General features: G+C 51.3%; 1 protein-coding gene across 1 annotated transcript in view; it reads left to right on the top strand.

Annotated features, from left to right (window-relative positions):
* Positions 1-27,252, top strand: part of LOC124474866 (nck-associated protein 5-like) — an 83,711-nt gene that overhangs the window by 37,379 nt on the left and 19,080 nt on the right. Inside the window, exons 4-11 of the mRNA XM_047031326.1 lie at positions 379-512; positions 11,083-11,170; positions 14,634-14,780; positions 18,299-18,367; positions 20,401-20,439; positions 20,727-20,846; positions 25,589-25,681; positions 26,496-26,675. Coding sequence (XP_046887282.1) covers positions 379-512; positions 11,083-11,170; positions 14,634-14,780; positions 18,299-18,367; positions 20,401-20,439; positions 20,727-20,846; positions 25,589-25,681; positions 26,496-26,675 — 870 coding nt within the window. The remainder of the gene's footprint in view (positions 1-378; positions 513-11,082; positions 11,171-14,633; positions 14,781-18,298; positions 18,368-20,400; positions 20,440-20,726; positions 20,847-25,588; positions 25,682-26,495; positions 26,676-27,252) is intronic.

Raw genomic sequence — 27,252 nt, 5'->3', positions numbered from 1 at the left:
ACAGTAAATGTTGGTGTGTGTGTGTGGATGTGTACAGTAAAGGAACGTGTGTGTATACTGGCCTGAGCACTGCAGAGCTGGAGGGAAGGTCCCTGGTGAGAGCAGACTGCTGACCTGAGTGTGTGTGTGTTGGCTTGTGTAATGGTGCTGTTGTGCGTGTGTGAACGTGTGTGTGTGTGTGTGTGTGTGTGTGTGTAGTGGCAGGATGAATCAGTGAGCTGTAAGTCAGAGGAGTCCTACCATGTCAGCTCCTGCAGGACCCCCCTCGATGGTTCAACCTTCAGCACCCAGGTTGGATCATGACCATGCAGGAAGCAAACTTCCTGTTGGATGTGCAGCCTCTGACGAGCTACTTCCTGTGTTCTGTTGTCCCGGCAGCGAGAGAAGCTTCTGAGCGCCCTGGAGGAGAAGCGGTGTCGCAGGCGGGACAGCGAGAGACATCTGGGAGAGGTGATGGAGGACTCCCAGCTGGAGCGAGCTCAGATGGTGTCCTTACAGCAGCACGTCTCCAGGTAACCCCCTTCCCATGGTTATTGCATCCATGACAATGGTCGATAGTAACACCAACGAGCATAGCTGGTTAATGAGGAAAGGTTGTAAGAGAGACGTTTGGTTCATGCTAATCCTTTTTGGTTCCACTTGTTTGCGCTGAGCTGGACTGTGGTGTGGCTGGACTGTGGTGTGACTGGACTGTGCTGTGGCTGGACTGTGGTGTGGCTGGACTGTGGTGTGGCTGGACTGTGCTGTGGCTGGACTGTGCTGTGGCTGGACTGTGCTGTGGCTGGACTGTGGTGTGGCTGGACTGTGGTGTGGCTGGACTGTGCTGTGGCTGGACTGTGCTGTGGCTGGACTGTGCTGTGGCTGGACTGTGGTGTGGCTGGACTGTGCTGTGGCTGGACTGTGGTGTGGCTGGACTGTGCTGTGGCTAGACTGTGCTGTGGCTGGACTGTGCTGTGGCTGGACTGTGGTGTGGCTGGACTGTGGTGTGGCTGGACTGTGCTGTGGCTGGACTGTGGTGTGGCTGGACTGTGCTGTGGCTGGACTGTGGTGTGGCTGGACTGTGCTGTGGCTGGACTGTGGTGTGGCTGGATGGGAACAGCTTAGTGTTAGGTCCAAATCCCCTGTAATGTTGCTTGGAATAAACCCACCTCCTAAGTGGATACATTATTATTGATTTATTTTGTGATGTTGCACTCAGTTACTCACACAGTACCTTCTAAATGATCTATGTCTGGTCCCCTGGTAATGCTGGTGTCTGGTCCCCTGGTACTGCTGGTGTCTGGTCCCCTGGTACTGCTGGTGTGTCTGGTCCCCTGGTACTGCTGGTGTCTGGTCCCCTGGTACTGCTGGTGTGTCTGGTCCCCTAGTACTGCTGGTGTGTCTGGTCCCCTGGTCCTGCTGGTGTCTGGTCCCCTGGTACTGCTGGTGTCTGGTCCCCTGGTACTGCTGGTGTGTCTGGTCCCCTGGTACTGCTGGTGTCTGGTCCCCTGGTACTGCTGGTGTGTCTGGTCCCCTGGTACTGCTGGTGTCTGGTCCCCTAGTACTGCTGGTGTGTGGTCCCCTGGTACTGCTGGTGTCTGGCCCCCTGGTACTGCTGGTGTGTCTGGTCCCCTGGTACTGCTGGTGTCTGGTCCCCTGGTACTGCTGGTGTGTCTGGTCCCCTAGTACTGCTGGTGTGTCTGGTCCCCTGGTCCTGCTGGTGTCTGGTCCCCTGGTACTGCTGGTGTCTGGTCCCCTGGTACTGCTGGTGTGTCTGGTCCCCTGGTACTGCTGGTGTCTGGTCCCCTGGTACTGCTGGTGTGTCTGGTCCCCTGGTACTGCTGGTGTCTGGTCCCCTAGTACTGCTGGTGTGTGGTCCCCTGGTACTGCTGGTGTCTGGCCCCCTGGTACTGCTGGTGTGTCTGGTCCCCTGGTACTGCTGGTGTCTGGTCCCCTGGTACTGCTGGTGTGTGGTCCCCTGGTACTGCTGGTGTCGTGGTGGGGGATGTGGTCTGTTGGAGTCAGCAGACTACAGGCGAAACGCTCTCAATGCGTCTGAACAGAAGCTGATTAAAGACAGGCTTCACTCAGGCTATGCATAAACAACATGGGCAGCTCTCAGACTCTCTGTCTCCTTGGATTGTTAATCTGTTTTTGCTTGATTGAGTGTGTGCAAATGTACTGTGTGTACTTGCATGTGAGTGAGTGTGTGTGTGGGTGTGAGTGAGTGATTGTGTGTGTGTGTATGTGTAACATACCTGTTCCTCAGTGGATTACCATGTCCCTAGGATTCAGTAATGAGACCAGCTCAGAGGCAGATGGGACATCAGTGTGACTATTTAATAAAGAGCTTAAAGACAACAAGCTAACACACACACCGGCCAACTGCTCTCACTGGGAACCTTTACCCTACTTGTAGTTCTGCTGTCTTCAGCCCAGCATACACACTCTCACACACACACACACACACACTCTCTCACACACATTCACTTACTGCACTCGCACATGTGTGTGTATGGTATACCATACACACGCACACACATAGATCAATCCTAGAACACACGTTGAGCAGTATACCAATTATGTCCTTTGACGAAGGTAATCCTTCAAATATCCATAGATTTCACTTCTATGGATTTGTGGTAATTTAGTTAGTGCTGGTCATAATTTGTCTTGCATTAGTAAATGAGCTTTTCTCTGAGTCTCCATTGAAGATGCCCTGCAGAATGTCAGTGGGCATTCAATATTTTAAACAGACTGCAGTCTTTCTGACCCAAGGCAATAATAGATTTTCGTGGCTAATTAAGTGAGACTTTTCAGAATGTTACAGTGGCACACATCATATGATCTAGATAAACACCCCCCCCCCTCCCCCATGTCACACAGTCCTCTAGCAGAATGGCGGTGGCAGTGTGTGTGTGGGGGGGGGGGGGGGGGCGGTGGCGTGGTGGAACAACATGGTGTCCTAACTCATCGTTTGATGTTGGCCCTGATGATCTCCAAGTGAACACAGGTGCTCCGTGCACAGAGGCAGCTAATGAGCTGCTAGTTAGAGCACCTTGTTGCCTCCCTGCCTCGCTGCCTTTCTGCCTCGCTGCCTCTCTGCTGGAGGACCAGTGGAAGGCCATCTCAGAGTGGAGGCAGACACACTTCAGGGAAATCCTGGAGCGTGTGTGTGAGAGTGTGTGTGAGAGTGTGTGAGAGAGTGTGTGTGTGTTTATGTTTACTCGATAGTTTACGGTAAATGTGTGTTTGGAAGCTGACCAAAGGGAGTCTGTCTGGCTTTTTCCCGATTCCTGTCTACTCAGAAAGATGTCTTTCACCTTTTCCTCTCCACTCCTCTCCACTCCTTTCCTCTCCACTCCTCTCCACTCCTCTCCTCTCCACTCCTCTCCTCTTTTGCACGTCAGTCTTCAGATCCGCAGGTCTGCCTGCATTCCTGGGGGGACTGGTCACACACACACAACAAATGGACAAACACTCACTGACCCTCCCTCTTTGCTGTGTGGGGGAGGAGACCCCAGGTCACGTGGCCAGCCCCTGACTGGAACTGGCCCCCAGGGCTGGGCTAGCTGCTGGTGACGGCCCTCAGGGATTAGCCCTCCCCTCCTCAGCCCACCCTGCCAATCCCTCAGTCTGCACAGACACACCGGAGACACACACCTACAGGAGACAGACGGAGAGAGAGAGAGACAGAGGAAGAGAGAGAAGGGGAGAAGAGGAAACAGTGAGAGGGGGAGAAAGGAGGAGAGAGGGGAAGAAAGAGAGAGAGAGGAAGAGAGAGAGTGAGTGAGTGAGTTAGTTAGAGAGTGAGACAGGAGGAGAGTGAGGCAGGAAGTCAGACCTCAGTAAGTTAGAGTTGTGTCTCTGGGCAGATCGGTCAGACAGATCAAGTGAACAGTAGAGAGTGAGGGGTGGAGGAGAGAAGGGAGAGGTGAAGTCTCGCTGCTACCCTGGACAGAGACTCAGAAACCAAGCCCATACCTCCTCCCCCTCAGGATAGGGTCCTGGGAGGCCCTGGGGAACCCCTTCAGAGGACGAGATGTAGGGCTGAAGATGAGGAAGGCTGTGTTCAGGTAGTACAACTAACTAACCAACTTCTCTACTGATGTGTTTTAGTTACACACTTTTCTGTGTCTGTCCTCAGATCTGTGAGGCTGGGAGTGTTTCTCCTGTGAGGCTGGGAGTGTTTCTCCTGTGAGGCTGGGAGTGTTTCTCCTGTGAGGCTGGGAGTGTTTCTCCTGTGAGGCTGGGAGTGTTTCTCCTGAGAGGCTGGGAGTGTTTCTCCTGTGAGGCTGGGAGTGTTTCTCCTGAGAGGCTGGGAGTGTTTCTCCTGTGAGGCTGGGAGTGTTTCTCCTGTGAGGCTAGGAGTGTTTCTCCTGAGAGGCTGGGAGTGTTTCTCCTGTGAGGCTGGGAGTGTTTGTCCTTTTCAGTGAGCAGCAGCAGTCCTGTGTTGGACACGGTTCCTCAGTTTAGCAGGATGAGATCATGAGAGCCCTACTCCATGAGCCCTGAGTTAGTCCTGAAACACGGCTGTCCCAGGCTGTTGTTATGGCAGGACGTGGGAGACCTTTGGCTGTGCTAACAGCAGCAGCAGCAGATGATGAGCTTGTTGTAGATTTACAGCTCAGCTGGGTCTGCTGTCTGCCTGTGAGGAGGGTGGTTGGTTGTTTTCAGTGTCTTGCTCAGGGCCAGATGCTCAGGTTAGCTGGGCTAACGCCAGGTTAGCTGGTTAGCACCATGTTAGCGCTAGGTTGACTGGGTTAGTGCCAGGTTAGCTGGTTAGCGTTTGGCTAGCATGGTTGGTGATCAGCTAGCTGGGTTACAGTTTGTCTAGAAAGGTTAGTGTTTAGCTAGCAGGGTTAGCATCCAGGGGACTAGTGCTGGGCGGCTACACTAGCCCCCAGGTCATGTGTTTAGCTATTCAGTGCCACTGCTCACTCAACTCTAGACAGCTGCACAGCTGCTAATGTACTCAGGAAAGAGCTGGCTGGATGCATCTGTGTTTGGAAATCAGTGCCCTGGGGCTAATCACACACCCTCCACCATCCATCTCCCACCTCCCTCCCTTTCCGTCCCTCACACCCTCCCCCTCCATCCTCCTCCCTCTCCCTCTCTCTCTTTGGGCCAAATAGTTTTAATTTGGAGAAAATCAAAGGAGGCCTCTGGTAGCATCTGCAGAGCAGGAATGAAGAACTGCTGTTTGGGTTAGGGTTAACACGTTCTGCTGTTTGTTAACACATTCTGCTGTTTCTTAACACATTCTGCTGTGTGTTAACACACTCCGCTGTTTGTTAACACACTCTGCTGTTTGTTAACAATAACACACACTGCTGTTTCTTAACACATTCTGCTGTTTGTTAACACACTCTGCTGTGTGTTAACACACTCTGCTGTTTGTTAACACACTCTGCTGTTTGTTAACACACTCTGCTGTGTGTTAACACATTCTGCTGTGTGTTAAAACACTCTGCTGTTTGTTAACATCTACAGTGTTTAGGAGCAGAGCTTTATGGGCGCCTCTCTCTGATAATAATAATAATGTTAATAATAAGACGCTTTTATCCAGAGACATTACACTGCTACCTCTTGATCATGACATCTGTCAAACGCTCTAACCTCTGAGCTCCCTCTCTCTACTCTCTCTCCCTGTCGTCCCTGTTGTCTCTCTCCAGCTCACGCTACATCATATTGGCCTGTTCCATTATTAGCAGGTTTGTGTCATTTATAAGATTCTGATCTTTACCGTCCTGCCTTTCTTGAGCATCAATGACCTCAAGGAGGAGGTTGACTGGAACATGAGTGTGGGACTGGAGAGGGAAGGAGGGGCTGGGATGATTGAGGCGCTGAGCTCGAGGGACTTTAGTTGAGTTGTGGCTGTTTTAGCTTCCACCTGGGATTAAACATGCTCGTTGTGGTGTTTTATAGGCGCAGTAAAGGAGGTCAGATTACAGCTGGTGTGAAAGTAGGGCATCCGCTCACGCATGGTGGAGGGTTTCCTGTCTGTCGCCAGTCTGCCTGGCAACCGTAGCCTGTGGCTGCCGCCTCCCCGCCCCCTGCCCGCCCCACCCCCTGCCCGCCCCGCCCCCTGCCCGCCCCGCCCCCTGCCCGCCCCGCCCCCTGCCCGCCCCCTGCCCGCCCCGCCCCCTGCCCGCCCCGCCCCCTGCCCGCCCCCTGCCCGCCCCGCCCCCTGCCCTGCCCGCCCCCCACCCGCCCCTGTGGCCGTCTGAGCCAGGACACTCAGCTCCAGCAGCACTTAGTGGAGGATCCCTGACTAGATGGCTGCAGACATCAATCATGTCCAGACTGCTTGGAGAACAACATTGTAATGCTAGCCCAGTAGAAACGTGCAGGGACCCGTGTCTCTGCCCTCTGTTACGTGTTTCATCCAGAGAGTTAGAGGTCACCGGTGCACGCCAGTGGTTTTAAGGTCAAAGGTCATTGTAACGCTAGCCCATTATAAACGTGCATGAAAGACCCCCCCCCCCCTCCAGCAGGGATCTCGAAGAAGCATTGAAGACAACAGTCACCAGAGAGACGATCTCCTCCTGCCTCCATAGTCACTCCTATCAGCCCAGAGGACAATTACCCAGAGTTCTAACTCTCAAGGTTTGGAGGGAAATGAGAAGAGGGCGAGAGGTAGAATAATAACTCAGCAGGCGCAGCAGGATAATGGAAGAATATTTAGCCGTCAACTGACAGTCACGCGAGAGCTCTCCTGACCTCGAACACACACACACACGCACACACACGCACACACACGTGTTCTATACTCCCCAGCCTCTCTCTCTTTGTCGTAGCTTAAGACTTTTCTAATTGTGCTTTTGGCAGAACTGATTAATGAGGGCTGAGAAGCTGAGAGGCTGAGAGGCTGGGAGGCTGGCAGGATTGGATAACTGTCCTAGCATGGTTATCTGTCCTAGCATGGTTATCTGTCCTGGCATGGTTATCTGTCCTGGCATGGTTATCTGTCCTGGCATGGTTATCTGTCCTGGCATGGTTATCTGTCCTGGCATGGTTATCTGTCCTAGCATGGTTATCTGTCCTGGCATGGTTATCTGTCCTGGCATGGTTATCTGTCCTGGCATGGTTATCTGTCCTGGCATGGTTATCTGTCCTGGCATGGTTATCTGTCCTGGCATGGTTATCTGTCCTAGCATGGTTATCTGTCCTAGCATGGATATCTGTCCTGGCATGGAGAGTGTTAGCAGCACTTAAAGCCTCCTAATCCCTATGACTCTGTGCATGACTTCAACATCACACACATGACCAGGCAAACCAATACCAGGCCATGCCAGGTCAGACAGGGAAATTCCTCCTCTCCTCTTTATTCCAGTCCCCAGCAGTAAACCCTCTCCTGGTTTAGAGCAGCTTAAAAGGAGACATATGTGGAGGGTCTTTCTCCCCCTGCCCCCCCCCCCCCCCCCTCCCCCCCTCAGACTGAGTCAGGAAGACACCTCGCAGAAGAGACCGGACTAAGGTCAAAGCATAGAGGGGATGAGATCCATGGGTGGTGATGGAGGGGATGAGAGGGGGTTGGAGTGATCCACACCAGCCAGAGACTAAAGCTGCTGTCTGTCCATGAGGGAGAGCCACTCAGCCTTGTATTATTCTTGACTGGCCTATTTTAGCTCACAGACCCACATACAGTCCAGTGTCTGGGTCATAGCTGCTCTGTCTGCCTGCCTGCCTGTCCACATGGAACTCAGGGATGTGTGCACTGTGTTCGTAGCGTTTTTCCGGAAAAACTACTTTGTTAAGAGCGCACACAAAACCAACATGGGGTGAGTTATGATTTGTTAGGAGCAATGGAGACCATTCTAGTATCTCTCTCTCTCTCCGCTCCTCTCAGTCTAACTGTCTGTCTCTCTGTATGTCTATCCCCCTCTCCCCCATTTTACTGTGTGTGTGTGTGGGTGTGTGTATGCGCGTGTGTGTGAGTGAATGTGCCAGAATTTACTGCAGTCTTAACTTGAGGTGAGTGTTGGTCGGAAATGTCATAAAGTATGTTTTCATTAGCAGGTCTTTAAAAATCTCACCGGGAGTCTGGAGCATGCCGGATGTTTCTGAGTGCTTAGTGACAGGAAGCAGATCTCTCCAGGAGGAAGTGGGCGGACCTGAGATGTCTCACCTTGATAAGTCAAGTGACCTACAGCCAGCCCAGTGTAGTCAGGTGACCTGCAGCCAGCCCAGTGTAGTCAGGTGACCTGCAGCCAGCCCAGTGTAGTCAGGTGACCTGCAGCCAGCCCAGTGTAGTCAGGTGACCTGCAGCCAGCCCAGTGTAGTCAGGTGACCTGCAGCCAGCCCAGTGTAGTCAGGTGACCTGCAGCCATCCCAGTGTAGTCAGGTGACCTGCAGCCAGCCCAGTGTAGTCAGGTGACCTGCAGCCAGCCCAGTGTGGTGATGAAACACACCTCCATGTTGCCCCCTCTCTCCCCCCTGACTGGCTGAATAAAAGCTCTAAGCTGTTTGTTAATCTCACCTGTGGTGAAACATTGATTAGGCCTTTAATTGTGCTTCCTGAGTGCTTGTCAAGCTGTTTAAGATTCAATGTTTGCAGTCGGAGGGTCCAGCAAGCCTGGCGCCTCCCCTCCCTCCCCCGCCTCCCCCTCTCTCCCCCCACCCCTCCCCCGTCCTGAAATTAGCGTCCTCATAGAAGGCCAATTACATCCTCTTTGATTGGAACCGCGTTTACATTGATGGAATTGCAATATGTGTCAATCTTGCTACTGAATACATTTAAAAATAATCTTATTCAGTTCCTACTTTTTTCCCTAGTTCCGTCAGTATTAGAAATGTATGTTTAGGTGTAGGGTAGGAGTTCTCAGGAAGTATTTCTGGGGGGAGAGTTTAGAATGTACTCTTTAAGTAACTCTCAACTTCCTTTTTATCTTTGTTTTCAATACGTTATTTAATTAGCTCTCACGCTCCAAAAGAAAACATGGATACTTCAAAAAATGCATCACACGCTTCAAATACCACTGGCTCTTCACTCCTTCCTACTTTGAGGTAAATGACTTGAAGGTGCTTGCTGGAACGTGTAATCAGAGCCCATCAGATGTGCTCATTGGGGGTTAATTGTCCCTGACATTCCTATTTGCTGTGTTCCTTCACACGAGGGAGAATGTGGAGAAAATTAATGGAAGGCAAATGCTGAGTCTGGCCTTTTAACGGGACTGGAAGAACACTACCTGCTCTCTCTGCTGTTTACTGGGAGATTCATGCATCATGATTCATACACCATGATGCATACATCATGATTCTTACATCATGATTCTTACACCATGATTCATACATCATGATTCCTACACCATGATTCATACACCATGATTCAAACAGTATTAACTTGTGCTGAGTTACTGAAACAACTGCCATTAAACATATATTTCTTATCAATAATTTGGAGAGAAAGTTCAACTGGATATGAAAAGTGTTTCAGTTGCCAGATTTATACCTTTCAATTCCAGCTATATAAACATGGTTCCAGTGAAGCGTTGGAAGCACATCTGTCAGTATACTGGTCCTCTGCAGTATAACAGTTAGTTGCCATTTCTGATGACTTTGAGTCCAGTTTGGAGGTTGTTCTGTGCCGCTAGACTAGGCTCTGTGTTTTCTGTTGCTATCTGTGACAGAGGACCACATGAAGGCTCCCAGACTTCAAACAGTCTGAGCTCAGCTCTCACAGGCCTGCAGTGGAGCCTCGACTGAGGCTGCCTCGACTGCCTCGACTGAGGCTGCCTCGACTGGGTTAGGGGGGATGGGGGGGGGTCATCAAAGGACTGTCACCATCCTGCCATTTAGCCATGTAGAGGTCAGCAGAGTTCATACAGTTATGTGGAGGTCAGCAGGGGTCATCCTCTCTGTGACTTCCTGTCTGCTAACTGGCCTGCCACGGTCTGCAGTCCAAATGTGTTTGTGATTTTGTAGTTTTGAAAGTGACAGTTCCTTTTTTTGTCTGTTTGACCTCAACTCTTGTCCTTTTCCAGTAGTACCACAGTCGCTTGGAGCTAGCTAGGTCTGTTGCTATGCAGATCCAAGCTATCAGTGACAGAGTCCTTGACCTTGTTGCTGGTCTGTCCTCTCTGCTGTCCCATGTCCCTCAGCAGGAAGATTAAGGCCAGTGTGTCACATAGAGGCCTGGCAATTTGCTGCCTCAGGGCTCGCCGCTGAGCTGCTAGCTAGCCCTGATTACTGCACCAGCTCAGTCGGACAGATGGTCCAGTAGCAAGAGAGCATCGCTTTAGCCACACACCGCTAAAGCCAGCTAGCCACCTAGCTACTCTCCTTTGCTAGCCATAGCAGACACCCAGCTGAAGCCACCTAGCCACACTGCTATGCTAGCCACCGACACACATCTGACGGCAGCAAACCACCTCTCAACTGAGAAGTGGTCCTACCAGCCTGTGAAACACACAGAGGGAATAATTAATACAACCCGCATTAGCGTAACCAGATGGTATGAAGAGTTTAATATTATATTGTCATTTATTAAGCTTCAATTGGAACAAGGTAGAAAGTTTCATTCTAAACATCCGGGTCATCAAAGCAGCTTTCTCCAGCGAGGTGTCCCGACACCCCTCTCTCAGGAGAGCATCTGAAGCACAACCAGGCTATTTGATACAGTTCCATTGACATCCCTCTATCCCTCCATCTCAACAGTGTCTGTGATGAAAGCACTCCGCTATCAAAGCTTAGCCATCCTCGCATTGCTCCGTCGAATGATAGTGTTTCTCTCCTGAATGTCACAGTGTTTCTCTGTGTACATCACTGGAACACTAGAGCTGAAAAGAGATGTGGAGTGTGTTGACATCAGGTCACAGCCACCCGTAGAGCTAGCTATTGTCTCGTGAATCATATCGAAATAGAGATTGCAGCTCCATGCTTTCATGTACTGGTTTATATTGCGTGTACCTTGTCAGTATTGCTGCTGTTCTGCAGACGTGTGTGTGTGCATCACCGTAGCCGTGCAGTATCCAAACCCTCCAAACCCTCCCCCTTCTGTCTCAGGACTCTGACCCAATGTTTTTTCCCTCCCTTGTCTCTGTCTGTGTGTGCGTGTGTCTGTGTGTGCGTGTGTCTGTGTGTGCGTGTTTGTGTGTGCAGGATGGAAGAGACAGTTCGGACGTTGCTGCAGAAGGGGGTGTTGGAGCAGACGGCTGTCGACACGGTGGACCTCATGAAGGCCTGCAAGGTAACAACCCTGCTACCCCACCCACCCTGCTACCCCACCCACCCTGCTACCCCACCCACCCTGCTACCCCACCCACCCTGCTACCCCACCCTGCTACCCCACCCACCCTGCTACCCCACCCTGCTACCCCACCCACCCTGCTACCCCACCCTGCTACCCCACCCACCCTGCTACCCCACCCACCCTGCTACCCCACCCTGCTACCCCACCCACCCTGCTACCCCACCCACCCTGCTACCCCACCCTGCTACCCCACCCACCCTGCTACCCCACCCTGCTACCCCACCCACCCTGCTACCCCACCCACCCTGCTACCCCACCCTGCTACCCCACCCACCCTGCTACCCCACCCACCCTGCTACCCCACTCTGCTACCCCACCCACCCTGCTACCCCACCCACCCTGCTACCCCACCCACCCTGCTACCCCACCCTGCTACCCCACCCTACTACCCTAACCCTGCTACCCCACCCACCCTGCTACCCCACCCTACTACCCCACCCTGCTACCCTAACCCTGCTACCCCACCCTGCTACCCTAACCCTGCTACCCCACCCTTCCTCCTTGAACTTTTTGTTGATGCAAACAAACCTGTCTCTGGAAATGTTGGGGTTTTCAGTCCAGCACTCCAGTCCTGATCTAGCCTGGCTTCCAGACCAACTTAGCCCTGCCCACAAAAAAAAATGGTCAGGAAGTTGGGTCTGGAGTGGCTCGTATTGGGGATCAAACTATATAAAACCAGGATCTGGGCGGACCAATGAAATGGTCAGGGCGGGCTTTATACGATGATGGACAGATGATCAACAGTAACGTAATCACCCTCGTCACGAAAGAGCGCTTGGGTTGAATTCGTTTTCAACTAACAACATATTACGTTGCTCTGATTGGTTGTAGGTCTATCCAATTGAGCGAAGAGGCATTTGTTTTACGAGTTCGGTTGAAACACGCCCCATAGTCACAGCCCATCGGAGAGTTATCAGACTCATATTCTGACTAGAATTATGAGTATGACAACGTCAGGCTAGTCCTGATCCAGCAGTGGGGCTGTATGTTTCTACCATATCTAGTTGGAGGAGTCGTTATGTCAATAGCACTGTAAGTGTAGAATACAATCCTAACTTAATGACTCAGGAATACATGATTAAGGTTATTAAAAGATGATACATGATTAAGGTTATTAAAAGATGATACATGATTAAGGTTATTAAAAGATGTCATACGATGGGTCAGAGTACTGATCATTAGTAATAGATAGCTTTATGATATGAAAAATGATGTCTTTAATCTTCATCAAAGGTATGGCATTAACATTTCCAAACAGTCCAAATGACTTTTAACTCATGCACGTACCTCACCTTGGATCCTCTGATGCAGATGTCATCATATATCATCATTACGATATCACTAAAATGAACTTTGCAGGAGATAAAAAAAACAGTGTCCATAAATGATGAAATGAGGAGAGAGTGGACAGTTTGAAATATGAATGTTATAATAGAACAGGAGAGGACACACACACAGACACACGCCTGAGTAACAGTGCTGGGATCAGGGGTCAGGGATCAGGGGTCACGGGTCAGGGGCATGGCTGTCACAGGTTCACACACAGTCATGTGTGACACCCCTTCAGGGTCATGATGTCATCTGGGGTTTGATGTCCCTCCCCCTCCCCCCTCAGTACACAGCTGCTGGTTCTCATCATGACAGGTCTGTTCAGAACAGCCAGGTGATGCAGTAAAAGCAGGTGTGTTGTGGTGGGTTCGCTCCAGGCTGGACGAGGGGAGCAGCATCTTTCCTCCTGCTGTCAGGAAGCCAGGCTGTTCTGAGCCTGCTGTCAGGAAGCCAGGCTGTTCTGAGCCTGCCGGTTAGGTGCATTTGGTCATTGTGGGCTTCCTTCATCCATCACTGCAGCCAGCCACCGCAGTCTCAGCACAGCCACCACCAGCCCTGACAATTAGCTGTCAGGACAAGGGAGCGGGTGACAGATGCAGCCCTGTAGCCGGGCCATACATCACACCAAAACCATGCAACTGTGACCATGGGAACCCCCATTTTGTTATTCAGAGCTCATTGAGCGCCTGCAGCTTGTCAGAGAGGAAGCAGCCCTGACGCCGGCTCTCATTTTCAATGGATCAGATGCATTCTGGGACTGAGATAAGAGTGTTTGTTGGGAAGAAGAGTTGGCAAATTAAAGGGCGTGACCTTAGTCAGCTGGACTTAAGCATGGCGTAGCTGCAGGGATGGTAGGAGAACAAGAGGAGTTAGGATTTGAATATCGTATCACCCCAGGGAAGGTTACTGCAGTCTATCATGCATATTCAGTGGATTAAGAGGTAGATATAGTGTTTGGTTCAGATATCATTAGTAATTGCTTTGTTTTATCAGACTTATGGGCCTGAAAAGCAAGTCGAACATACCTTGGTTGTTTATGCTTTCTTACAAACACGAGAATGTTAGCTACCTCGGAGAAGCCTGCAGCTGCAATGTGAATCCCAAAGTAGTTTATGAGGATTTCCAGGAACGCATGAGGAAGTTTGACAGGATCTAATGATCATGTGATTGTGTTTATGCGGTTTTGCATAAACTGGAAGTAATTAGTGCTGTCAGCCTCCTGGGGGGCGCAGGGTCAGGGCTGCAGAGACAGGGCTGCAGGGACAGGGCTGCAGGGACAGGGCTGCAGGGTCAAGGCTGCAGGGCTGCAGGGTCAGGGCTGCAGGGACAGGGCTGCAGGGCTGCAGGGTCAGGGCTGCAGGGACAGGGCTGCAGGGTCAGGGCTGCAGGGACAGGGCTGCAGGGACAGGGCTGCAGGGCTGCAGGGTCAGGGCTGCAGGGACAGGGCTGCAGGGACAGGGCTGCAGGGCTGCAGGGTCAGGGCTGCAGGGACAGGGCTGCAGGGACAGGGCTGCAGGGACAGGGCTGCAGGGCTGCAGGGACAGGGCTGCAGGGACAGGGCTGCAGGGACAGGGCTGCAGGGACACCAGCACATCACAGCCATCCTTCCCCCTCTCTGTGTTAGAGAGAGAGGGAAAGAAGAGAGAGAGGGAGGAGAGAGAGGGAGGGATGGAGAGCAGGGGGAGGAAACCAGATGGAGCAAGGTGAAGGGAGGGATGAGAGCGAGGGAAGGGTGAGAGAATTGGAGGGGGGGGGAAAAAAGTTAAAATCCCTAGCAGAAAACAAGAGAAGGACCCTCAAGGTCAGCGCCCGTCAGCGCAGGACGGGAGAAACGTGACTAGGGCTTCTGGGATGTCTGGCCTGTCTGGTTGGATCAGTTGTTTTTTTCTTCTCTGTCACTGATCCGTCTATTTGTCTCTTGTTTTCTGTTTGTCTCTCCCCCCTCCTCTCTCCCCCCTCCTCTTTCCCCCTCCTCTCTCCCCCCTCCTCTCTCCCTCTTCTCTCTCCTCCCCTGTCTCCCCTCCTCTCTCTCCTCCTCCATCACTCCCCTCCTCTCCCTGTGTGGTGGCAGGAGAAGCTGTCTGAGGAGGTGCACAAGCAGAGAGCTGGTCTGGAGGAGAGCCTGGCTGACAGGACAGAGCGAGTGCTCCCTGCTGGCGAGGGAGGACAGGTCCAGGACGACACCCGACTCCTCCTGGAGAGACTGCGGTCCCTGGAGGTACGGATGCCTTCATACCTCCTCCCCTCCCCTCCTCCTCTGTCCTCCTATTTTCTAATCTCCTTGGATCTCCTCCTGGTGTTAGCTTCCTCAGTCCTGCTCCTTAGACTCCAGCCACAGCAGAACCAGGCAGCAAGAGGACTGCCCCCAGCTGAACCAGGCAGACAGCCCCTCTCATATCCTCTGCAGTTATCTTACTAAGTCTATTAGGACTTAATCACATTATGCCTGGAGACCCCAGCTACTTATGACCAGAGTGGCCCTTGTGGCTGGTGTTGTGGTGAGAAACGGCCATGGAAGTCCCCCCCGCTCACTCGCTGCCTTGTTTACCCTCCTTCCCTCCCCCCTCTCTCTGTCTCTCTCTCCCTCTCTCACTCTCTCTCTCCCCCGTCTCTCTGACATCATCAGCCTGATGCTGGCATCACAGCAGCAGTGACAGAGACAGTCTTATTAGGACAGAGTGCTGCTAATTGCTTGTAGCTTCATGAGTCTTCTTGTACGAGTTGTCTTAATAGGAAGAAGGCCTGTAGGGATGCTGGCCTGTCTCATAATCCATTCCAGGAGCGCATTACCCCAAACGGTACAATTTAAATGGCTTTATCCAAAGTTATCTGCCATTTTATTCCGTCCCGCCTGGGTGATGGATGCCCCTGCAGGAGAGGCAGGCGGAGCAGAGCAGAGGCGATACATCACCCACCGCCGCTGCGCCGCGCTAAGTAAGGGCGCCCGCTGTGATATCCTCCCTCTGACGGCTCCCTGCATTAGCATGGGCCGCACGGCTAGCGCACGCTAGCAGATTGAATCGTTCTTGAGGCGCTTTAGTTGTTTTTTTTAAAGGTGTTTTTGTTTTTACAGATGCTGGACGTAGATACAGTCTGTGCTGGAGGCACTTTGGTGTTTCTCATCCCTCCTCCCTCATCCCTCATCCCACATCCCACATCCCTCCTCCCTCATCCCTCCCTTCATCCCTCCTCCCTCCTCCCACATCCCTCCTCCCTCATACCTCATCCCTCCCTTCATCCTCCTCCCTCATCCCTCCTCCCTCATCCCACATCCCTCCTCCCTCCTCCCTCCTCCCTCCTCCCTCATCCCTCCTCCCTCATCCCTCCTCCCTCATCCCTCCTCCCTCCCTTCATCCTCCTCCATCATCCCTCCCTTCATCCCTCATACCTCATCCCTCCTCCCTCATACCTCATCCCTCATCCCTCCTCCCTCATCCCTCCCTTCATCCTTCTACCTTCTTCTAATGGGGGTGTTGGAGTTATGTCTGGAGTAGCAGGGTGACATGAGGCTGGGAGGAGCAGCCTCTCTGTCCTCCAGTGCCATCCAGCAGGGTTAGGGCGATAGAGCAGCCTGCAGGGTTAGGGTGATAGAGCAGCCAGCAGGGTTAGGGTGATAGAGCAGCCAGCAGGGTTAGGGTGATAGAGCAGCCAGCAGGGTTAGGGTGATAGAGCAGCCTGCAGGGTTAGGGTGATAGAGCAGCCAGCAGGGTTAGGGTCATAGAGCAGCCAGCAGGGTTAGGGTGATAGAGCAGCCTGCAGGGTTAGGGTGATAGAGCAGCCTGCAGGGTTAGGGTGATAGAGCAGCCTGCAGGGTTAGGGTGATAGAGCAGCCAGCAGGGTTAGGGTGATAGAGCAGCCTGCAGCAGGTCAGGTGACTCTGTAGAAGCAGCCCCATTTCAACACAACCTTTTAAAAGCCCTCTTCATTACTCAACCAGACTTTTAGAATGTTTGTTTATATGTTAAATATGACTGACACTGATTCATGTAGTCTGTTTTGATACATTCATTATACATGACATAATACAGAATGTTTTACAGCTCCAACAAAGCTTTTAGTGGAGGTGAAATCCCAGCATCGATAATAAATAGATGCTTTTTTGATATACAGTATATTCATCATGGGGGCTGGTAGAATGTGCAGTAGAAACAAGGTTTGACAACCCCAGCAGTGAGCTAGCCAGAGAGTCCAGAGAGGGGCGCCAGCTGTGCCTGCCAAAGGGCAGGGGTTAGAGAGGCCTGTCAGGGTGCCAGCTGTGCCTGCTAAAGGGCAGGGTTAGAGGCATGTCAGGGTGCCTGCTGTGCCTGCTAAAGGGCAGGGTTAGAGGCCTGTCAGGGTGCCTGCTGTGCCTGCTAAAGGGCAGGGTTAGAGGCCTGTCAGGGTGCCTGCTAAAGGGCAGGGGTGAGAGGCCTGTCAGGGTGCCTGCTGTGCCTGCTAAAGGGCAGGGTTAGAGGCCTGTCAGGGTGCCTGCTAAAGGGCAGGGGTGAGAGGCCTGTCAGGGTGTCTGCTGTGTCTGCTAAAGGGCAGGGGTTAGAGGCCTGTTAGGGTGCCTGCTGTGCCTGCTAAAGGGCAGGGGTTAGAGGCATGTTAGGGTGCCTGCTGTGCCTGCTAAAGAGCAGGGGTTAGAGGCCAGTTAGGGTGCCTGCTGTGCCTGCTAAAGGGCAGGGGTGAGAGAGGCCTGTCAGGGTGCCTGCTGTGCCTGCCAAAGGGCAGGGGTTAGAGAGGCCTGTCAGGGTGCCAGCTGTGCCTGCTAAAGGGCAGGGTTAGAGGCATGTCAGGGTGCCTGCTGTGCCTGCTAAAGGGCAGGGTTAGAGGCCTGTCAGGGTGCCTGCTGTGCCTGCTAAAGGGCATGGTTAGAGGCCTGTCAGGGTGCCTGCTAAAGGGCAGGGGTGAGAGGCCTGTCAGGATGCCTGCTGTGCCTGCTAAAGGGCAGGGTTAGAGGCCTGTCAGGGTGCCTGCTAAAGGGCAGGGGTGAGAGGCCTGTCAAGGTGTCTGCTGTGTCTGCTAAAGGGCAGGGGTTAGAGGCCTGTTAGGGTGCCTGCTGTGCCTGCTAAAGGGCAGGGGTTAGAGGCATGTTAGGGTGCCTGCTGTGCCTGCTAAAGAGCAGGGGTTAGAGGCCAGTTAGGGTGCCTGCTGTGCCTGCTAAAGGGCAGGTGTGAGAGAGGCCTGTCAGGGTGCCTGCTGTGCCTGCTAAAGGGCAGGGTTAGAGGCCTGTCAGGGTGGCTGCTGTGCCTGCTAAAGGACAGGGTTAGAGGCCTGTCAGGGTGCCTGCTGTGCCTGCTAAAGGGTAGGGGTTAGAGGCCTGTCAGGGTGCCTGCTAAAGGGTAGGGTTAGAGGCCTGTCATTGACTGTGAAGCTGATAGCCTTGAAATCCCTTGGCTGCTTTTGACAAATTAGAAACAAGAGGACTGCTGGTACTGAGTGAATATTCACATTCCCTAGTCCTCTTCTAGAGATTCAGACCACAGACCATCTCCTCGGTGGTCTCTGCCGTTAGAGCAGAGCGTGTTTGCCCTCCTCCATCCCTCCATCTCCTAGCTGGTTCCCTGTTTTTAGAACCCTCCACCAGGGTGCATGAGTTCTCCAACATCAGCTGGCTGTCAAATACAAGTAGCATTTCTAACCAATTCTCTCTCTTTGTCACTCTTTTTCAGAGTTAATTTGGACAGTCTCATCATATTTGAATGCAGCAAGGTTGTTTTCAATGATGACTAAATGTGTGTGTGTGTTCCACAGAAGGAGAATTCAGCCCTAGCTTTGGAGAACGAGAAGCAGAGAGAGCAGTATGAAAGCTGTCTGGATGAGGTGAGAGCTACACGTCATCCCTTATCTCATCCCTCTCTTTACTCCTCATCCCTCAGCCCCCCAGCATGTGGAGGACAGTGCTCTTCAATGCTATACTTTTCTATATACATATCTCTTTGGATAAAAGCGTCTGAAAGATTAATACAAATGTAAATCTGGTAGGTTAGAATCCTTCCTGTGAGCCACCAGAACCCTCACAGCGACCCCCAAAAAGTTTTCCTGAGAGTCCCTCTTCCAAGCTCTCCGGCGGTGTGGGTGTGTAGCGAAGCAGGGCTCACCTGCAGACCTGCAGCATGGCTCACCTGCAGCATGGCTCACCTGCAGCAGGGCTCACCTGCAGCAGGGCTCACCTGCAGTAGGGCTCACCTGCAGCAGGGCTCACCTGCAGACCTGCAGCAGGGCTCACCCGCAGACCTGGGGAGAAGGAACACCCAGGGCAGGAGGAACCCAGGTCTCTAGAAGAGAGGAGGAGAGAAGAGGGAGGGAGCTTCCAGGAGTGGTGGAGGGGGGGGGGCTGGAGAGGGAGATAGAGAAAAGGAGAGGCAGAGAGAGAATGAGAGAGAAGAGAGAGGAGGGAGGAGAAGGTGGAGAGAGGGAGAGAGAGAGGGGGGGGAGGAGAAGGTGGAGAGGGAGAGGGGGAGGAGAAGGTGGAGAGAGGGAGAGAGGGGGGGAGGAGAAGGTGGAGAGAGGGAGAGGGAGAGGGAGAGAGAGAGCATGGGCTAAACAGCAGCACTAGTGCAGGACAGTCTGTCTGGGTTGTTAGTGCCTGGGGTGATCCCTGTTCCTCTCTCCTGCCCTCACAAACACACAGCCTGCATTGTATTCTGCTGCTCTCTGTGGACCAGAAGAATGCTCTCTAATGATCATGTTCTGATGAACTGTGTTTGTGTGTGCGTGGTATTGCTCTGTGTGTGTGTGTGTGTGTGCGTGCATGCATGCACGTGTGGTATCCTGCTGGATAAACGTGTAGCTGGAGGGTGTGTAGGCGTTTGGTAGAAACAGCAGAGCTGTTTGTAACAGTTGGGATGATAGTATACTGGTTCTCCTGCTGGTTAACCATGTTTTGCTTTAAACTGGTGTTTCCCATGATGAGCACATCTGACATCTGTCTCTAGTGGTGGAGTAGACAGGACAGGTCAACCTAAACCTCTATCTTAATGCTATTATTTGAATAATGAGCCAAGGGTTTCACAGGGGCAGATCAGTAACATGGAATGCCAGTGTGTATCATCATCAACATCTCCCATCATTCAATACACTGGCCTCTACTGCTGTGGCTTCACACTGTGTAATGAGCAATCAATGGGCCGTAATCGGAGTCTCCTGTCGATGGATTCTGTGGTCTAAACTCTGCTGGTGTGAAGCGCTCTGAGCCCAGAGCCCAATCACAACAAAGCTTTACCCTGCCTCCTCTTCTCATCTCCTCTCCTTTCCCCATCCTCTCTCCTCTCCATGCTCCTCTCTTTCTCCTCTCCTCTCCTCCTCTCTCCTCTTCACTTTCCTCTCTCCTATCCTCCTCCTCTCTCCTCTCTCTCCTCCTCTCCTCCTCCTCCTCCCCTCTCTGAGACAATGTAACACCCCGTATATCCGTGTGGTTTGATCTGTCTGCTGCGACAGCCCCTGCCTCCCCTGCCTCCTCTCCTTCTCCCTTTACCCTGCCTTCCTCTCAGTGATGTATGATGATCCGGGTCTATTAGGATTCTCTCCTCCGAGGGCAGAACGTCTTGGCTGTAATGTATCGTAACCGTGGTGATCACTAAAGCCTGTAATCATCCCAGACGTGGAGGAACTTAGATAGTGTCTCGTCAGCAGGGGTGAGGGTGCAGGGCTGGGCTGTTAGGGCCGGGTCAAACTGGGCCCTCTGCTCTATGACCCAGAACCACTCGCTCCTCGCTCAATACCTTACTATATCTCATAGTTATATCTCCTTCTCTCTCCCTCTCTCTCTCTCTTTCTCTCGCTCTCTCTCTATCTCTTTCTCTCTCTCTCTCCCTCTATCTCTGTCTATCTTTCCCTCTCTCTCTCTCTTTCAGGTTGCTAATCAAGTCGTACAAGCCCTGCTCACCCAGAAGGTTTGTCTCTCTCTGTACTCTTTATTTCATATATACCAGTTTAGCAGCTCTTCTAAAATAGAGCCCATTTAGAGTCTTCCTGCTCTTAGAGCATCTCTGAACGGCTGCCTCAGTATGCTGTTGTTGCCTCGACCTAATATGCTTGTGTGTGTGTGTGTGTGTGTGTGTGTGTGTGTGTGTGTGTGTGTGTGTGTGTGTGTGTGTGTGTGTGTGTGTGTGTGGGGGGGGGGGGGGGGGGTCGTGTGTGTGTGTGGGTGGGGTGTTTGGGGTGTGTGTGTGTCCTGCAGGACCTGAGAGAGGAGTGTATCAGGCTGAGGACCAGAGTGTTTGACCTGGAGCAGCACCACCGCAGTGTGAGCGTCCTGTTCCAGCATCGAGCCAGACCCAGCTCAGAGCTGCTGCTGCAGGTACACACACATACTCACACACTCTCACCCTTTCTCACACACACACACACACATACACTCTCACTCACACACTTTCTCTCACACACACACACACTCCATATCCCCATGTCCCTGAATAAACCATGTGATTGACATGATAGGAAATCCCGATGCATCTCATTTGAATTCTCCTTTACAATATATATTTAAAAAAACTATATATGCTCTTGCTTGTTCTAGCAAAGAGGTGTGTTAAGTATGTGAATACAGAATGTGGGCTGGAGGACAGGTGGAAAGGAGGACAGGAGGGCTGGAGGACAGGAGGGCTGGAGGACAGGAGGGCTGGAGGACAGGAGGGCTGGAGGGCTGGAGGACAGGAGGGCTGGAGGGCTGGAGGACAGGAGGACAGGAGGGCTGGAGGACAGGAGGACAGGAGGGCTGGAGGACAGGAAGGCTGGAGGACAGGAGGGCTGGAGGACAGGAGGACAGGAGGGCTGGAGGACAGGAGGACAGGAGGACAGGAGGGCTGGAGGGCAGGAGGGCTGGAGGATAGGAGGGCTGGAGGGCAGGAGGACAGGAGGGCTGGAGGACAGGAGGGCTGGAGGACAGGAGGGCTGGAGGACAGGAGGGCTGGAGGATAGGAGGGCTGGAGGACAGGAGGGCTGGAGGGCAGGAGGACAGGAGGGCTGGAGGGCAGGAGGACAGGAGGACAGGAGGGCTGGAGGACAGGAGGGCAGGAGGACAGGAGGACAGGAGGGCTGGAGGACAGGAGGGCTGGAGGACAGGAGGGCTGGAGGACAGGAGGGCTGGAGGATAGGAGGGCTGGAGGGCTGGAGGACAGGAGGGCAGGAGGACAGGAGGACAGGAGGGCTGGAGGACAGGAGGGCTGGAGGGCAGGAGGACAGGAGGGCTGGAGGACAGGAGGGCTGGAGGACAGGAGGGCTGGAGGAGTGAAGCATCTACACAGCAGCAGCAAGACCGGGTGCTCCTCCAGGGTGCAGTTGGGGACGAGGAGCTGTGAGGAGGGGTGAAAGACAAGTTTTTAACTAGAAGTACGAATCGCTTTGTGTTAGAACCACGTGCGAAATCAAGGGGGGAAATTATGTTGAAATAGGTTGTGCGGTGATGAGAGGGCCTCACGGTGGTCGACTTCAGAGTACTGCCTCACGAGGCATAAACGTAGAGAGGGCTGCTGTTGTCACGGTTACGGGTTTAGTCAATAAGATACAAAGTGTGTTTCTATTGAGGGCTGTTGTTACTCTGAGAAAGTAAAAAGAGGATAATATTCCAGTCAGAGGGGGGGGGATCGATATGGGTAATTGAAAGGTACATTAGGAATTAATGAGCTTCAACGTTTTTTCTACTAATGTGCAGAATTGTTTGAAAATGATTAGCACTAGCTGTATGATTAACACTAGCTGTATGATTAGCACTAGCTTTATGATTAGCATTAGCTTTATGATTAGCACTAGCTGTATGATTAGCACTAGCTTTATGATTAGCACTAGCTGTATGATTAACACTAGCTGTATGATTAGCACTAGCTTTATGATTAGCACTAGCTTTATGATTAGCATTAGCTTTATGATTAGCACTAGCTGTATGATTAGCACTAGCTTTATGATTAGCACTAGCTGTATGATTAGCAGTAGCTATATGATTAGCAATAGCTTTATGATTAGCACTAGCTTTATGATTAGCACTAGCTGTATGATAAGCACTAGGTGGATGATTAGCGCTCGCTTTTCTCATCCACTGGAGAGTTTTCTCTCATTCACCATTTCTGTAGAACCTTCCAAACCAAAAACTTCCATGAAATGATGATCAGTTGCTATTAAAGACCAGTTATTGTTATGTTGATGTACTCATAAAGTGAAAGGTGTGTGGGTAATTCCATCTGGGGATTTTCCTGTGTGGAAAATTAAACACTAATGGACCTTGCGGGGCAGCTTGAGTTTCCCTGAAAGACAGGAAACATCTCTATTGAGATAGTGGTTAGCGTAGCTAGTTGTACAGACACATATTTTAGCCAGAAAACTTGTGATCTGCAGTCAAAGGCTCTACTGCTGAGCTAAACCTCTACTTTCAGATGACGGACCCTACTGCAACACTTGATTTAGCATGGGATCACTTTGGTTTAGTCAGTCCAAGCCCTGCATGGGATCACTTTGGATTAGTCAGTCCAAGCCCTGCTCCCTCAGTAACCGTGCACGTGCGTTTGTGCGTGCGTGTGTGAGAGAGTGTCTTTGCCCTTGGTCTGTATGACCCTGTCAGGTACAGTGAGGCGGTGTGCCCTGTCATCGTCCAGCCCCGCCCCCAGCCCCGCCCCCCAGACAGGCCCCTGTGACTCTATTGACTGAATGCTTGATGAGGCGTGCTGAGGGGGTGAAATCCTGCACCCCAGATAACATCTTCCTCCAGAGCAGCAGCCGGGGCTCTGGGTCCACGACGCCACTGCACCACATGGCCTCCTGTGATGACTTCAGAGCAGGATAGAAAACCTTCTGCTGTTAGTTCAAACCCTAATAAGCTACCTGGATCAGTGATGACATTTTTACTGCCCTGGAGGCTACACATCTTGTGCTTAGTGTCTACTTCCTGTGTTGGGGGTCTACTTCCTGTGTTGGGTGTCTGTTTCATAACTGCAACATGTTTCTTCAAAGGAAATATGTTCTTCGTGTTTGTTTGCTCCTGTCATCTTCGTCTTCTGTTGTTCTTTACTGTGTGGAGGAGATGATGGGACAGGATTACTTTTGAACAGACCTCTGTCTGAAAGCTTACAGATTCGATGTTCCTGTCATTCACAAAGTTCACAGAATAAAAAGCACGATGTTGCACATCAGCATCGATCTCAGCTGCTCCGGACCGCATCGACAGCACGACAGGACTCCAGCTCCATGACCTCTAAGGTTCATTTCCACAAATAATAAAATGGTGTCTGAGCTGTAGGGGAGTAGTGATAGTGTTAGTCTGCATTATCATGGCTGGCTGGCTGGCTGACTGGCTGGCTGGCGTTTTCAGCATCTGTATTTGAATAAACAGTGTATTATGCTGAACGGAATTTTCAAAGAACTTAAGAATAAAGATGATTCATGTAACACCGATGAACATTTCCCAAAGCCATGATTAAGAAACGGCTTTAAACGCATCTCTTTTAATTAAAAGAACTAAGTACATTATCAATCCTTTATTAGAAAACAATTACTCATATTAATATGTTTCCACGGCACCAGCATCCAGGCAACAAAGGCACAGTTTTTCTGAGCATATGAGACAGACAAAGGGGAAGAATTATTTGAAGTATGGCATCTAGTTCTAGAGACTTCCCACTGAGTTTAGCCTGCAGCTTCTCTCCCTGTCTTGTAGCTTGTTAGCTTGTTCTCCTCACAGGCTGTTTAGAAGGTCACCTTGTTACTCCTGTCAATCAACAACAAACAGGAAACACAACTGCGCTTTCAGAGATGACCCATCAGCTGGTATCTGTGAGGACGGCTGTCCTAATGGCAGAGATGTGAGGCTTGTCCTTGGGCTGGTAGAAGCAGGGCTGGTAGAGGCAGGGCTGGTAGAAGCAGGGCTGGTAGAGGCAGGGCTGTTAGAGGCAGGGCTGTTAGAGGCAGGAATAGAATTCGGAAGTATACTACTAATAATATACTGATAATCATATACTAATAATAGTTAAATGAGCTTTAAAGTTTTTGTCCTTCGTAGGGGATATGGCTTATATGAAGAACTCTGTCACGGCACATCTGCAGTTAAACACATCTGACGTCTGGGAAAAGATCTGTAATTAGGTTGGAGATTAATATGTGGAAATGTATTTGGTTTTGCATCCGTCCCCAGTGCACAAGAAGTAAAGAAAAGAATGGATCGCAGAATCCTGTTTGAGAATGAATAAGAAATCAAAGGACTCCCTGGTTCCCTGATGCAATTATTTTCCATCACATTCATTACTTCTACAGATGACATTAATGTCTGTGAGTTAAGACTGTTGAAGACTGTCCGAGCTGGATCAGGGGAGAGAAGCACGAGGCATGTTCTAACTCTAGAAGAGAACTGGGCATGTTCTAACTCTAGAAGAGAACTGGGCATGTTCTAACTCTAGAAGAGAACTGGGCATGTTCTAACTCTAGAAGAGAACTGGGCATGTTCTAACTCTAGAAGAGAACTGGGCATGTTCTAACTCTAGAAGAGAACTGGGCATTTTCTAACTCTAGAATAGAACAGGGCACCGGTGGATTTGTGGCTTTCACTTACGACAGTGTCTGGTGTTCTGCTTGTTTTAACGTCTTAGTTTTTATAGTTTTTCATTAATAACATATATTTTTAAATATAGTTACGACTTTGATTGTGGTTTAAACTGCAGGGTAAAAGAGCAGACTGACTCACATTATAGCCGCATTGCCACATTAAATCCTGTGCTGCTGTCTACCCAGACTATCTCTACCCAGACTGTCTCTATCCAGACTGCATCTACCCAGACTGCATCTATCAGACTGTCTCTATCCAGACTGCATCTATCCAGACTGTCTCTATCCAGACTGCATCTATCCAGACTGTCTCTATCCAGACTGCATCTATCCAGACTGTCTCTACGCAGACGATCTCTACCCAGACTGTCTCTACCCAGACTGTCTCTATCCAGACTGTCTCTATTCAGACGGTCTCTGTCTACTTCAGCATCTCTCCCCTGGTCATCCTAGTTCCCCATGCTGCTGAGACCTTCACGTGTGTCAATTCACAGATTGTCTTTGTTGTGCTTTCAGAAACTCCACTCTGGGATCGTGTCGGCGTCTGACCTGGAGCCCGAGAAAAGCCCAAGCTTCCTGTTTTCCAGGAATTCTGAGCCTGCGACGCACGTAAGAGCAGGAACACTGTTATCATCCTCCCTCTGTACCAACTGTTCAGGTACTGCCACTGACATGGAGGCGAGAGAAATCATTATAGGGGATTAAAATACCCACCAACTATTTGGAGATTTGACCTGCTGCACTAGGCAAGAGGAGCTGGCAGTATCACTTGGCCCTAAGAGAAATAAATCCCTGTCATATTACCAGAAACCATCGATTGAAACTCGTTCCCAGTAAAAATGAGTCCATATGACAGTGTAGTACATTAGTCATCTTATATATTATGCATAAAGGTCTGAAAAATAAAAGCCATTCTTTAGCCTTTTACAGCACAAGGGCCAGAGTGGTTAACTGTTCATGCGTTCCACGAAGGTTACGGTAAAAAGCAGAAAGAGATGGACTTTCTGTCTGTCTCTTCATATTTGGAGCTTCTCTGCAATGTAATGTGCAGAAACAAAAATTAATTGATTTAGTTACGGCTTTGTTGCAAGATAACGCTCAAACATAGAAGAAAACAATAGATTTGAATGCTGCATGTATCCTATTGGTTCTGACTGATTATTGTGGTGTATCTGGATGCATGAAAACATCTGTTGGTGAGATTGCGCACCAAGCTATGGTGTTGTTTGTTACGGACCAATAACAGGCTTACATCTTAAGCCTTTCTGCTACGTTTCAGGAATACTGTATTAGTAACACCAGCTGAGCACAGACTACCTGTCTGTGATATGGACAAGCATGTGTAGCTCTGCTTAATATCACACAACTGTGACCATGCCCTGTCTGTCCCCAGTCTAATCCATCTCCTCTGTCCTTGTGACAGGAAGTGCAGCAGGGCGGGAAGGCGGGATTTCCTGTGTGTACGTGTGCGAGCCAGCTGAATGTGTGGGCATGTTCCCCTCGTAGCTGCAGCAGCAGCGAGTTGTCTCTCTCCAGCGCCTGCAGCGAATACTCCAGCGGATACTCCTACACGTCGACCGCCCCACGCACCTCAGCCAGGCTGGTACGCAGCCAGCACACAGCCATGCTACATAGAGGGGGGGGGGAGGGGGTAGTGAACAGACATGCTTCATAGAGGGGGGGGTAGTGAACAGACATGCTTCATAGAGGGGGGGGGGTAGTGAACAGACATGCTTCATAGAGGGGGGGGTAGTGAACAGACATGCTTCATAGAGAGGGGGGGGGTAGTGAACAGACATGCTTCATAGAGGGGGGGGTAGTGAACAGACATGCTTCATAGAGAGGGGGGGGGTAGTGAACAGACATGCTTCATAGAGGGGGGGGTAGTGAACAGACATGCTTCATAGAGAGGGGGGGGTAGTGAACAGACATGCTTCATAGAGGGGGGGGGGGGGGTAGTGAACAGACATGCTTCATAGAGAGGGGGGGTAGTGAACAGACATGCTTCATAGAGGGGGGGGGGGTAGTGAACAGACATGCTTCATAGAGAGGGGGGGGCACCCACAGACATCACAATCAAACATACCAAGTAGTGCATGTAGAAGGAGCAGCAGAAGAGGGTTGGTCTGTATCTGGGTGTTTATCAGTAATCACACTGTCGTTTAAATGACAGGTTGGGC

The sequence above is a fragment of the Hypomesus transpacificus genome, chromosome 12 (genome assembly GCF_021917145.1).
Source record: "Hypomesus transpacificus isolate Combined female chromosome 12, fHypTra1, whole genome shotgun sequence".
Taxonomy (NCBI): Eukaryota; Metazoa; Chordata; class Actinopteri; order Osmeriformes; family Osmeridae; genus Hypomesus; species Hypomesus transpacificus.
Note: the sequence above shows the minus strand (reverse complement) of the source record. Positions and strands in the feature narration are given on the sequence as shown.